The sequence below is a fragment of the Pituophis catenifer genome, unplaced genomic scaffold (genome assembly GCF_029215685.1).
Source record: "Pituophis catenifer annectens isolate HBS135680 unplaced genomic scaffold, rPitCat1.0.hap2 SCAF_2, whole genome shotgun sequence".
In the NCBI taxonomy this organism is placed as follows: Eukaryota; Metazoa; Chordata; class Lepidosauria; order Squamata; family Colubridae; genus Pituophis; species Pituophis catenifer.
Window position 1 is genome coordinate 84622912 of NW_027256882.1, and position 15055 is coordinate 84637966.

Here is a 15055-nt window from a genome sequence, read left to right on the forward strand (position 1 = left end):
CAGAATATTCTGTGGCAGCTATTAACTTGCTAAGGTCCTGTTTGATCCTGATGTCATCAGGAGGAAGCCTCTCCTGTAACTGGCGAAGCCAAATCAGGGTGGCCCTATTAAAAAATGATGCAGAGGTTGCTGCCTTTACAGCCCAAGTGGCCGCTTGGTGCGTTTTCCTAAACGTTACCTCCGCCCTTCTGTCATCTGACTTCAAAACCTCCACAGTATCAGTAGACAAAACTGTGGAGGATGACAAGCTGACCACCGGAGGATCCACAGTCGGAAGACCAAGTAGACCCTCTAACACCGGGTCAGCACAATATAGTCTCTTATCGTGCCCGCTAGGAGCCGACAGAACACCTGGAGATTTCCATTGTCTTTTGATTACATTTTTAAATAGCTCAGGACAAGGAATAAAATCCTGGTCGGGCGCACTTACTGCAAATAACTCCCCATGAGGTTGAATTCCCCCCTGGCCCTGGTCAGCGGGATTAACAATCGTGCCCATGTTGGTTGCAATCTTGGCCTTTCTAAGTAGGGTCTTGAAGACCTCAGGCCGGAATAAGGTGGAGAATGCTGGTCTGTCCTGCATAACCTCCTCATCTTCTGAGAACTCAGGATCCCCTTGATCTGCGTCTCCAGCCCCGGAATCATCACTACTAACCACCTCCGTTTGCACCTGAGCCACTGGTGCAGACATGGGAGGAGGGGCAACTGGTACATGCTAAGCCGGTATTCCTGTCCCTTGACCCCCATGATGAAGCCCAGAAGCAATAGCCTTGGCCAACGCATCAGTAAAAAGGGTTTGGAAATCAAATTGAGGAGGCCAACCTAGCCCTTCCTGTGGGTGGAGCCCTGCAGCAGTGGGGGTAAAGGTCGCAGAAGGTCCTGGTCTACTAAGGCAGAGACCCCTTGTGAAATACCCTGAATATCCTCCTGAGAACTAGGAAGTGATGTTTGAGGAGCTTGAGGAGGAATTTGAGGACACTGAAGCTCTACAGACTGGTGACTCACAGGTGCTGTCTCCCTGACAACTGGGAGAACTTCCACCCCCTCCTGAGCTTTCTTTTGTGCCTTTGAGAATTGTCTCTCCAAGGCCTTATGCCTTCTCTGTTCCTCCTTGTCAGTGGAGAAAGAAGCAGAGTGGGACCTGCTGGAAACAGATTTGGACTTGGAAGAAGAAGGCTTAGAGCTCTTTTTAGTTGCCTTCCTGGGTCTAGGTGTATCTGGGGCCTGCTCTGAATCAGAAGAAAATTCTTGGTCAGCCATTTCTGTATATAAGTCCTTGTCAGACCCAGCAACACTGACAGGCAGTGACAGGAAGTCAATATTAAATAGATTCAATAGACTGCTTTGTGACTGAGGACAAGCCAAACAGCAAACAGTAGAAAGTAATATGCCACAGGTGAAAGCCTTGCCAAAGATGGCCCCAGAATAAAAGGCGGGAAAATATTATCCCCAAATGGCCGCCTGCTCACAAAATGGTATCCCAAAATGGCGTGCAGTACAGAAGCCACAGACCGTCCTCTTCTACTCACAACATGACGAACCATTCCTCAGAGAGTCTGGCGATCCAAGCGCAAGAAGCAATAAGCCCCCTAAAGCGCTGTGAGGCGATTCAAAATGACAGAGTGTGACTCGGGGCCCCGAGCAGGTACTCTGTAGCTGCCATGTTGAGGAGGGAGCAAATGGTGGCGGCGGGAAACCCAGCAGACCAGAAATCCCACACACACACTGGCGGCCAATAAAACAGCCTCCCAGGCTGTGTGAAGGTCTTTTTTTAAGAAAAAACGCTCCAATTGCTGCTTAAAGAAACAAAAAATTGGCGGGGGAGTCAAGCCGGATCCCCAGCGACCCGCCCACACCAGCAGCAAAAGACAGGCTGCAGGCGCAGCAACTCAATCCTTCCATTTCCCTCCCTCAGCCTAATCTAAAAAATTCTAAACTATTTACAATATTTACACCTATTAACACTAACTACCCTAAGAAAGAAAACAAGAAATCTCGCAATCTGCGAGCACAGCTAAACTACTCACGTCTCTATACCTCAGACTGAGAGAAATAACTGACAAGCAGAGGAACCAGGAGGCGTGGTCAGACAAGAAAATTTAAAGATACACTACACTCTCAGTCTCTATCAAGCGAATATGAGAGAACCCACCAATGAACTGCTGAGCATCGCTATGGAAAATAAAATAGAACAGAACAGAACAGAACAGAACAGAACAGAACAGAACAGAACAGAATTCTTTATTGGCCAAGTGTGATTGGACACACAAGGAATTTGTCTTTGGTGCATATGCTCTCACTGTACCATATATACACCATTTAATTTGGAAAATAGAAATACTAAGCTTGTAAATTCCAGAGACAAAATATTTGTAAGTATACGCTATCAAAGTAAGTAAAAATTATCCCTGGCAATATTTTTAACTAAACTTGTTAAATATTTTCTATTATATTCTGAGCCTGCTTGTTTCTTGACTTTTTTCCAGTTTCTTACATATTTTCCTGTTATTAAAGATGGAGAGCTCTAATCCTTAGTTTCTTGATTATTTCCCCTCTCTAGAGAACTGCCTGCACTTTCCAAAAGAACAAAAACTCTGTTAGCTGGATGGTAAGGTTTTGCTATGGGGGAAAGAGAATGTATGTTAAAAAGCCTTTTTCCCTCATGAAGATGCTAAGTATAATCTAATGCCAACAAACCCAGTATGAATTATGTATGTAAAGTAAAACCTCCTTGGAAATGACTTTGAAATGCAGAATTCAGCTGCCTGACGAAAACTTCAAAGCTTGCATAATCTTTTGTACTACTCTGATTCATCCCAATAAAGGAAGTGGACCTACACAAATATGATTGCTTTTAATGAAAAATTACAATATCTCATGTTGAACATGGAAGCATAGAAGCAAGTATTTCCCAGTGGTGACAGATATTCTGATCATAATATGAGCACAAGCAATACAGTGCAAAAATAATATACTTAGCAAAGTGAAAAAATAAAATAAATCTAGACATTCATGGGGGTAGCGTGGGGAATGAAAAAACTGGGTCGCAATATGATTACACAAAATTCTTCCCCTATATATTTGCATGTAATATCAGGACACAACTATAATAGTGTGAACTTTGCTTTGTGACCTGCTCAATGGAGTTTCATACAGAATTATTTTAAAATATGTAAGGTAGGTATTTGTAATGAGATGTGGGAATGACCTAGGGAAATGAGGGAAAAAGAAACTTAGAACTGAGTTTCTCAACTTGAGAAATAACTAATTCCTTTTCCTCCATGCCAGAAGACTTTGATATACAAATCCTGACTATAATGAATTGTGGTATTTCAGAAGTATGCCACATAATACCTACATATAGGATAAGCTAGATATTAAATCCATAGAGATAAAAGAATATCCCTAAATATTTCTATGTTGATTTTATATCTAGTGATTAGTATGATAGTTTTCACAATAACTACAATTACAGAATAATTAGTTTTTCTCTAAATGTTGCTTTTAAGAAACAATAGATTGGTTAGAAACCAATGCCCTAAATTCCTTTACAGGAATTCCACCCACTATATATAAGTATATCAATGATACTTGGGTCAAGATTAAAGCACAGGAATTGAAAGCCTTCGCCAAACACACCAACTCTGTGAACAGATACATTAAGTTTACTCAGGAAGATTTTAAGGAAAATAGTCTGGCCTTCTTGAACTGTGCAATACACATTAAGGAAGCCTTAACACTGAAGTTTACATAAAACCCCCACACACAGATCACTATTTACATTTTCTCACCAGCACAAAATGGAAGTGATCAGAATCCTACATCACCAGGCTGAAAGTTGCCTACACACAAAGATGGAAAAGAAAAAGAGCTAAAACGTGTCAAGGAGGCCCTCAAAACTTGTGACTATCCCAATTGGACCTTCATCAAATCCAAAAGACCAAGCAGGAGCTTCTCCATAACAGACAAAGAAGAGAGCAACAAACGAAGCAACATTGTCATTCCATACGTTGCAGGAACATTGGAAAAGCTCCGGAGGATTTTCAACCAACACAATATACATCCACACTTTAAACCCAAAAATACACTATGGCAAAAGCTTATCAACCCTAAGGATAAAACTCAGACGCAAACTGAACAATGTGATATATGCAGTACAATATAGTGAAACATGTAGATCTGTACATAGGAGAAACAAAACAACTATTTCACAAGTGCATGACACAACAAAGGAGAACCCATCAGGACAAGATTGAGTAGTCCATCTGCACTTGAAAGACAAAGGCACTCTTTTGAAGACAGCAAAGCCCACATTCTGGACAGAGAGGACCACTGGTTTGGAAGAGGCCATCTACATTAAGATTGAACAGCTCGCTCCAGCAGGAAGGATACAACACCCCCTGGCTCCTGTTTACAACACAGAAGGTTCCACACCCATTTGCGTTATTCAGATGACCCTGAGGGCACAGATAAACCTCCAAGTGGCCTCAACAACTTTCAGAACGAATGTTCAACAACCAGATGACTGCAAGGAATATAAATCCTTCCATTCTCCACCATTCATTCAGAACTGAAGAAGCTTCTTACATGAGAAGCATCTTAAATGACAAGCAAAAACAAAGGAAGTCCAATTGACTTTTGAAAAAGCACCTTTGGGAGCAGATTGGTTAGAAATCCCATGATTAATTTTGACTCATGTCTCTCATTACTATGAAAATTATATCCAATAATGGAGAATATTTGTAGCTCAAAGTTGAAATAAGGAGTCCTTGGTGCTTTCTGAACTTGGTTGTTTTCTTAAAGATATCTCATTACCCAAACTAGGTAACATCAATATTAGCCAACTATTGAATAAGAGATAACATACAATTATTTTATTATTTTATTTTATTTTATTTTATCAACTGAGAATGGATCCTCCCCCCCCCCAAAAAAAAAATCTTATAAGGACTGGTGGAGACCCGGTGGTAATATTGTAATGTTTAGATCTAAACATTTCACTATTTTTCATGATTTGTGCTCTTGAGGATATTTAATGGATATAAAGTTTTAGCATTCCTACTCTTATATACATATAAACATACACACATATTGCACATATATTAATTATGTGTATATATGGTTGCTCAATTTTGGCAGCTCAGTCTGGAAATGTCCTTAGGAGATTCAAGAAAAATATAGCTGTTTAAATGATGAGCCTATTTTAGTCATTAATTAAACAATTAAACAATAGATAAAAGTCACTTTAAACATTGTCCCTCTGTCACTTAAATTCAGTGAGATTATTTGGATGGATTTGAGAGCTTCTAAAAATGTACTTGGAGCTTTTATATGACTTAGAAGCAATTCATCTTTTTATTTATTTATTTATTTATTTATTTATTTATTTATTTATTTATTTATTTATTTATTTATTTATTTATTATTTATTTATTGAATTTCTATACCGCCCTTCTCCCGAAGGACTCAGGGCGGTGAACAGATTAAGATTTCATATACATATAATAATTTTTTTCCCCTGTATCTGCCATCATAAAAGAGTTCTCCATTTGCCTACAAATTATTTGCTGTTTCCTGTAGTAATGTGGCTACCAAATAATTTGAGTAAAAATTATAGCCTCTTTAAGGAGATGCTAATAGGTGTAGAATATATACCTCTTCAAAGCAACTTTCAACTTTAGATCTGAAGTGTTGCAATCAGATATGTTAGTCACAAATTCGCTTGTCATAGATAATACATTTTAATTGTTTGATTAATATTTTTAAAAAGCATATCCTAAACTGTGACTACAGTACCTATATTTTACATATCAGAATAATAGACTTGACATTAACATATCGTGGCATTTCTGATCATTTACTTATTAAACCAATTTTATACAGCTACTCATCACACTAATATTGACTCTAAATGTGTCACTAAATGCTTCAACTAAATAAACTTACGTGTAAACTTTGAGAACAAAATCCTTTTCTTCTTTGAGTTCAGAAATAGATGGAATTACATCCAAGACACTCAATACAGCACAGCCATATGGACGACGGTAATAGAGGTGAGATGGACCCTTTCTTGAGTCATTTAGTAACATACGTCCTAAAACAAACAGAAGAAAAGCTCTTCTGAATCAGGCTATTCATTCCAGAATTTTGTTTCTTACAGCTAGATTTAGCTAGATGTCTTCTTCCAGCATGTTCCCTGTAAGTTGTTTGAGAGCCATGCTGCCCACAACTCTTGAGGCCGATAGCCATCCCATGAATTTATCCAGTCCATTTTAAATATCAGTGGCTATCAATTTATCTTTTGTCTTAAATTCCATAGGTTAATTATGTTAAATATTTTTTAAAAAATTTCTCAGTCTGTTTCCAATCAATTTCATTGGATTAATCTGGGTCCTAGTGTTTCAAGAGAAGGGGAATAAATAGTGTCATAAACATTTTTCCAGGTTATGCATGATTCAATCATATCTTCCTCAGGTGCCTTTCTTTCTATGCTACGAGGTCCCAAAAGTTCTATCCAAAATATATTAGTGGAAGCAGATTAAAACTTGACAGTTTTATTTTTAATCTCTTTCCTGACAATGCTGAATATGACATTTGCTTTTTCTCAGTTGCTGCACATTGAATTGTGATTTTATTGAACTATCTGCTAAAATCTCAAGATCACCTTCCTTATTAGTTTGGGTAAGACAACCCAAAGTACATAAATCTATATGTGAAATGGGATGTGTGACCCAATGCGCATCACTTTACACTTGCTTTAATTGAACTGTATTTGTTGTTTCATTTACCATTTTGCTATACTTCAAAAAAAAAAACAAAAAAAAATCTCCAGAACTGTATCATAAATTTTAGATTTAATTACCCTAAATAGTTTGATATAATCTACTGCTTACCCTGTCAATTTACTGCTTATTCCAAGACAATTTGTCCATAAACTATAAAAGCACTGATCTCAGCACAGATCTTTAAGGAACTACACTTTCATTCTCTAGCACTGAACTCAATTTTAGAGATAAATTAAATATTCTTGCAGGGAAATCAGCAATTTTACATCTGATACTCAAGTCATCAACACTCAAGAATTCTTTAAATTCTTTACTTTTGCAAAATATTCCAGATTGTTTTATCAAATTACTTAATTTGCTCTGATTTTCTCCCTGAGAAACTCAATACAGGCTTCAAGGATCTATCTTTTACCTTCTACAGTAAAGAAAGTTGCAAAGAATTTATTCAGTTTCTCTGCAATCTCCATATCCTTACGGATGCCCCTTTCACTTCTTTCTTATCTAATGAAGGGTTCTTATCTAAAGGTTACAGAACCTATCAGTAAAAATAAAAAAAATTCCCATAACTCCTGATCATGAGACAAACTTCTAGTGATAGAAAATAAGCAGTAACACAAAACTCATCCTTGTTTTAATTTATGCAAATTCTACATTACAGTCATCTGAATTTCACAAAAATGGATGTACTAATTACTGTACCATTTATGAATTAACATGATGCAATTACATCGTGTTTTTTTCTATTATGAATGCCTGGCTGAGCCACATAAACAGTCATCTTCTTTCTGCCTGCCTGCCTGCTTTTGCATTCACTCTCCTAGCTATCCATTATTTTCAATTAGATTTACACAAAACATATTTTTGAGTAGAAAGCTGCCATAGGATTCAAGCTGCTGAAAATTATAATGCAATGCACAAAGATAATTCTCATATCTGTTTTACACTAAAGCAGGTCCCACTGTAAAGGAATTTGAGGTATACATGAACTGCACGCAAGCTGACCTTACACTTGTAATCTTTTAAAATCATCCTGTCTTTTTGTTTTATTTGGGACAAAGTAATAACCAAGCAAAAATCAAGAAAAGGAAGTCCAACATCTTTGACAGGGATAAGAGGAAACGACATAGCCATTAATCTGGTGCTGCTAAGCAAATTAAAATTTTCTGTTGGATTTCAAGCTCTCTGTGTTCACAAATTTTGTCAACCGCAACGGTCCCTTTTAATTTTCTGGCTATTCTTTAGAAAATAAGGACAGCTTATGAGAAAATGTTTTTCAGATTCTGTGGGCAGGCAGAAAGTCAGATAGAATGTGCATATAGATCAGGGGTGTCAAACTCTACTTTATTGAGGGCCGCATCAGGGTTGTGTTTGGCCTCAGGGGTCGGGGGATGTGTGGCCAGGTTGGGCGTGGCCAGCTCAACATTACTAATGTCGGGGCACCTGTGGTGGCCCACATGCTCTGCCAGCAAAAACGGGCACCCGAGTTACATTTTCGGCTGTGACAGCCTCCGTAGGTCCATTTTCACTGGCAGAGGCACTGTGAGCCAGTCCTTCACTGTTTCCAGGGCGGCCCCGGGGGCCAGATCTAAGCACTCTGTGGCCAGATCCGGGCCCCAGGCCTTGAGTTTGACACCCCTGATATAGATGAAAAAACCTCAACTAGTTCTGGGGGAAAAGCAGCCACCCATCTCTTAATCAAACTCCTTGCAGACAGAAGGAAGACCAATGTAATCCAGTAGGATTTTTTTGCGTCTGTTATCTTATGATCCCCATCAAATTCTTGTGGATTCCTAGGTTTTACAGAAATACAGTTAGACAAACTAATGGCCAATTTCCATAGGTTTTTTTTTTTTTAATTCAGGAGCAAAAATACTTTAATACTGAAATTAAAATGATATAATATTATTTATTAATAATAATAAAATTTGCTCCATTAGATACTGAAGCTGTCTTTGATTAAATATTTGCTCACAAATATTTTTGGGAATATGGTGTTTTTTCCAGCCTTCAGCTCAACCCTGAAAATCAGTAGGGCTGATTGGTAATTACAATGAAGATTCAACTGCTTTAAAGAAGGTCTGAACCTGAGCTCCACACTTTCCAAAACACTTTTTCCAAATCTTTTTCAAGGCAGGGCAATCTTAAATAGCAGGGACTGAAAGAAATCAAGATAAGCCAAATATAATTGAGATAGGCACTGCCAGAAGTATGTTATTATCCTTTCTAATAGATTTATTTATAAACATAAAAATAACACATACAATATGTTGGAATAGATATATTAAAATATCCTTCCATTGCATTAAAACATTTAGTGAGTATGCTTATAATTCAGAAGTCTTTAGCAATTAGTAATAAAACATAAGTGATCTTCTGTTATTGTCTCCAGCAGACAGAGAAACTATCACAACTTATATAACAGAGCATATCATATGTTATTTCTGTTGTTTAAACAAAAAATGCAAATGCATTTTAATAAGGCATACTGTACCTATTCGGATTACATGGGCTACTATGTACAAATCTTTCTTCATATCTTTGCTGCCAAGGTCCTTATAAATAGGAAAGATGCAAAAGAAAAAATAAATTAGCAACATTTCTAAACTATATTTACATTTCAGAAAAGCAGCCTCTATGTTTCTTACAAACTCCCACAAAAGGATATGAAAGACTAGGCATTAGGGAAAAAGGAAACAAAAATGAAAACAAAAATACAGAAATTTCCAAATGGTATCTCATTATTCTAAACAATATTAAACAATTTCTGGAAATTGAAGTTTTTCAATGATTTCTCTTTCAAAATAACATGAAAGTCTACACCTAATTATATACGTTGTTGTGTGTATATATGTGTCTGACCCATCACGACCCCCATGGACAATTTTCCTCCAGGCCCTCCTGTCCTCTACCATCCTCTGGAGTCTATTTAAGATCACACCAACTGCTTCAATTACTCCATCCAGCCACCTCATTCTCTGTCGTCCCCTTCTTCCTTTGCCCTCAATCTTTCCCAGCATTAGACTCTTCTCCAGTGAGTCCTTCCTTCTCATTAGGTGGCCAAAATATTTGAGTTTCTTTTTCAAGATCTGGCTTTCTAAAGAGCAGTCAGGGTTGATCTCCTCTAGGACTGACCGGTTTGATCGCCTTGTAGTCCAAAGGAACTCATAGGAGTCTTCTCCAGCGCCATAGTTCAAAGGTCTCAATTCTTTGGCGCTCAGCCTTTCTTATGGTCCAACTTTCACAGCCATACATTGCAACTGGGAAAATCATAGCCTTGATTATATGCACTTTTGTTGGCAGGGTGATGTCTCGGCTTTTTAGTATGCTGTCTAGATTTGCCATAGCTTTCCTCCCCAGGATCAAGTGTCTTTTAATTTCTTGGCACCAGTCCCCACCTGCAGTGATCTTGGAGCTTAGGAAAATAAAATCTGTCACTACCTCCATTTCTTCCCCATCTATTTGCCAGGAATTGAGAGGGCTGGATGCCATGATCTTAGTTTTCTTAATGTTGAGTTTCAAGCCAACTTTTGCACTCTCCTTCTTCACCCGCATCAAGAGGCTCTTTAGTTCCTCTTTGCTTTCTGCCATTAGAGTGGTATCATCTCCATATCTGAGGTTGTTGATATTTCTCCCAGCAATCTTAACTCCAACTTTTGATTCATCTAGCCCTGCCTTTCTCATGATGTGCTCTGCATATAAGTTAAATAGGCAGGGTAACAGCCTTGCCTTTCCCAATTAACAATGAGTGGTTCTGTGTCCAGTTCTCATTGTTGCTTCTTGACCCGCATATAGGTTTCTCAAGAGATAAATAAGATGGTCTGGTACTCCCATCTCTTTAAGAACTTGCCTCAGTTTGTTATGATCCACACAATAAAAGGCTTTAGCATAGTCAATGAAGCAGAAGCAGATGTTCTTCTGGAACTCCCTAGCTTTCTCCATGATCCAGCGTATGTTGGCAATTTGATCTCTAGTTCCTCTGCCTCTTCGAAATCCTGCCTGTACTTCTGGTAGTTCTCGATCCACATACTGCTGGAGCCTAGCTTGTAGGATTTTAAGCATAACTTTATTAGTCATGTGAAATGAGTGCAATGGTGTGATAGTTTGAACATTATTTGGCATAGCCTTTCTTTGGAATTGGAATGTAAACTGACCTTTTCCAATCCTGTGGCCACTGTTTAGTTTTCCAAATTTGCTGGCAAATTGAGCGTAGCACTTTTACTGCATCGTCTTCTAAGATTTTGAATAGCTCAGCTGGAATACCATCACCTCCACAAGCTTTGTTGTTGCTCATATGTCCTAAGGCCCATTTGATTTTGCATTCTAGGATGTCTGGCTCTAGGTCAGTGACCATCCCATCATGGTTATCAGGGATATTAAGCTTGTTCTTGTATAGTTGTTCTGTATAATTTTGCCACCTCTCTTCTGCGTCTGTTAGGTCCCTGCCATTTTGGTCCTTTATTATGCCCATCTTTGCATGAAAAGTTCCCTTCGTATCTCCAATTTTCTTAAAGAATTCTCTGGTCCTCCCTATTCTATTGTTTTGTTCTATTTCTTTGCACTGTTCATTTAAGAATGCATTCTTATCTCTTCTAGCTGTTCTGTGGAATTCTGTATTCAACTGGGTGTATCTTTCCCTTTCTCCCTTGCTTTCTCTTCCCTTCTTTCCTCAGCTGTGTTGTGGCCCGCCAGCAGCCTGCGCGGATCGTGGCTGATCCCGATGACGAGGAGGGTGATGTGGTGTCGCGGCGCAGCTAGCGCTCGTGTCAGTTAGCGAGGAGGCTGAAGAGGATGTGGTGCCAGAGGCAGAGACTCAGCCAGGGTTATCAGAACCTCCAGAGGTTCCTTCAAGTGGAGAGAGTGAAGTGGAGGAGCCTCTCCTCAATGCTCGAGTACACAGGGCTGCCAAAAGGCAGGAGTGGCTACACAGGAGGTCTCCTCGAGAGTAAGGCTTGAGGATAATTGGCCACTCCCTTAGCCTATTTAAGTCACACGCCGTTAGTAAGTTTCTTGCTGGAAACAACTTGTAATTATCGTCAGAGCGTTTTTGGAAAAGTCTTATCGTATCTTGTTTTCTGGGCTGGTTGCCAACCTTTGCCGGACTTTGGTTTATTCTTGCTACATAATAAATTTGATAAGGACCGTTGGTGTATGTCAATATCCTTGGGAATCCGGAGCTGGGGCAGAACAGCTATTTGCAAAGCTTCCTCAGACAACCATTTTGCTTTCTTGAATTTCTTTTTCTTTGGGATTGTTTTAGTGGCTACTTCTTGTACAATGTTGCGAACCTCTGTCCATAGTTCTTCAGGCACTCTGTCTATCAGATCTAATTCCTTAAATCTATTTGTCACCTCTACTGTATATTCACCAGGGATACGATTTAGTTCATACCTGAGTGGCCTAGTTCTTTAACCCTACTTTCTTCAATTTAAACCTAAATTTTGCAACGAGAAGCTCATGATCTGAGCCAGTCAGCTTCTGGTCTTGTTTTTACTGACTGTATAGAGCTTCTCCATCTTTGGCTGCAGAGCACATAGTCCATCTGATTTCTGTGTTGACCGTCTGGTGATGTCCATGTGTAGAGTCGTCTCTTTGGTTGTTGGAAAAGAGTGGTTGCTATGACCATCGTATTTTCTTGACCAAATTCTATCGGCCTGCACCCTGCTTCATTTTGTACTCCAAGGCCAATTTTGCCTGTTATTCCGGTTATCTTTTGGCTTCCTGCTTTAGCATTCCAATCCCCCATAATGATAAGGACATCATTTTTTGGTGTTAATTCTATAAGGTGCTGTAGGGCTTAATAGAACTGGTCAATTTCATCCTCTTCAGTATCAGTGGTTGGACATAGACTTGGATTACTGTGATACTGAATGGTTTGCCTTGGATTCGAGCTGAGATCATTCTATCATTTTGGGGATTGTGTCCCAGTATTGCTTTTCCTATTCTTTTATTGATTATGAAGGCTACTCCATTTCTTCGGAGGAATTCTTGCCTGCAGTAGTATACCTGATGGTCATTTGAATTAAATTCACCCATTCCTGTCCATTTTAGTTCACTGATTTCTAAGATGTTGATGTTCAGTCTTGTCATCTCTTGTTTGACCATGTCCAGCTTGTGTTGATTCATGCAGGTTCCTATGGAGAAAAAATCTTTACAGCATTGGACTTTCCTTTCACCACCAAATGCATCCGCAGCTGAGCGTCCTTTCGGCTTTGGCCCAGTCACTTCACTCTTTCTGGCGCTACTAGTACTAGCCCTCTGCTCTTCCCCAGTAGCATATTGGACATCTTCCAACCTGAGGGGCTCATCTTCCAGCGTCATATCTTTTTTCCTTTTGGTACTGTCCATGGGGTTTCATGGCAAAGATACTGGAATGGGTTGCCATTTCCTTCTCCAGTGGATCACATTTTTCAGAACTCTCTGCTATGACCTGTCTGTCTTGGGTGGCCCTACACAGTATAGCTCATAGCTTCATTGAGCTACACAAGTCCGTTCACCACAACAAGGCAGTAATCCATGAAGGGGATCATATATGTTAGAACTAAACAATTCAGTCTTAGTTTTCTAAATATAAAATGTATTTCTTCTTCTAAAAATAATAAAGAACATTATCATTAATTTTAATATTTTATTAAATACATCTATTTTTCTTCTAGAACATCTAAAAGTATAGCCCCTATACTTATCTGCTTTCAACCTACACATTTCATATACTTTGAACATATTGCATTATTTATTATCAAATTTATATGGTACCCATCTCATTTTACAAAGCAATATTGCAAAGCAATGCTATTATTTGGACATATAGCTAAAAGATAGTGTAAAAGCTAAATCATAAAACTCATAATCACAAATATTTTAGAAAGGAAGTCTGGACTTCCAAGGAAGAAAAGGCAAACTGAAAATTGTGCTGCTTAAAATGGAGCCGATGACTGGGACAGAATCAAGACTCTAATTACTCTCCAAAGACAAGAGGACCTGAGATCGTTTATGAATGGTCCACACAGTTGCTCCTTACTAGACCACAAAACAGCAGCTGGCATCTTTAAGGATGCTGGCTCATATTTCATTTAAGTATTTAAAACAATGTTCTACAAAATTTATGATATTATAAATTTAGAGATGTTAATCACTCGCAAATGACCAACTGTGTCAGAAACAGAGTACAGAATATAAAGCGCTACTTACTGTAAAAAGTGTACACATCCGATCAATCTTCTCTGGATTCTTGGCCCCCCCATTCTTGTTCAACCTTACCAGAAATCTTTCACTGAAAGGCAAGAAAGATTTGTCTATAATTAATACTTCATTTAATCTTATTCTAGTCAGAATTATTAAATTTTATTTAATAATTTATTAAACAAATTGATTTATTGAATAAATTAATAATTTATTGAAAGATCATATATCATCTCATTTTGAAATCCTATTAGTTAGCAAGACCTTCTGAATAACACTTTTATGTACCTTCTGAACTTGCATTAATTAATGCCTTTCTGCATCTAATAAAATTCTGTGAATAATTTGAAAAATACTGGACATGGATTATTTTCATCATCATAAGTATTTTAATATTGGTGGAAGAAATAGATTTTGGGGAGAATTTCTTAAAAGAAATGCAACAATTTATACAGACAGAAGGCTCAAGCTCTTGTTAATGATGAGCTACCCAAGTCCTGTGAGATAGAGAATGTAACATGACAAGGTTGTTCTCTGTCACCATTGCGGTTTATTAAATTTTACTGATCAGATTGGTGATTTAGCTATAGTTTTAGGTCTGTTTTGTATTATACTTGAAACATAAACTGTTTATTTTGTTTACTTGTAGAATTTGTTCAATGACTGTAATAAAGAACTAGCACTAGCAAATTAGTTGAGCACTTTTCTACTTCAGTAAAAGTATAATTCATGACATAATATTTCAAAATTATATTTTGTAATAACTATATTAATAAAAATATAAATATTACATAAATGAAGATTTTAAATGAAAGTATCAGTACTGAACTGTGGTGGCGCAGTGGTTAGAAAGCAGTATTGTAGGCTAATTCCGCTGACTGCCAGCAGTTCAATCCTGATTGGCTCAAGGCTGACTCAGTTTTTCATCCTTCTGAGGTCGGTAAATTGAGGACCCAGACTGCTGGGGGCAATATGCTGACTCTGTAAACCCTTTAGAGGGGACTGTAAAGCACTATGAAACAGTATATAAGCCTAAGGGCTGTTCCTATTTCTAATCTATATATTCTGAAAAAGTAAAAGTTGTCTTGATT

General features: G+C 38.2%; 1 protein-coding gene across 1 annotated transcript in view; it reads right to left on the reverse strand.

Annotated features, from left to right (window-relative positions):
* The window catches only part of DOCK3 (dedicator of cytokinesis 3), a 180406-nt gene that overhangs the window by 119439 nt on the left and 45912 nt on the right, over positions 1 to 15055 (reverse strand). Inside the window, exons 11-13 of the mRNA XM_070934373.1 lie at positions 13974 to 14055; positions 9277 to 9337; positions 5947 to 6094 (exon numbers count right to left, since the gene is read on the reverse strand). Coding sequence (XP_070790474.1) covers positions 5947 to 6094; positions 9277 to 9337; positions 13974 to 14055 — 291 coding nt within the window. The remainder of the gene's footprint in view (positions 1 to 5946; positions 6095 to 9276; positions 9338 to 13973; positions 14056 to 15055) is intronic.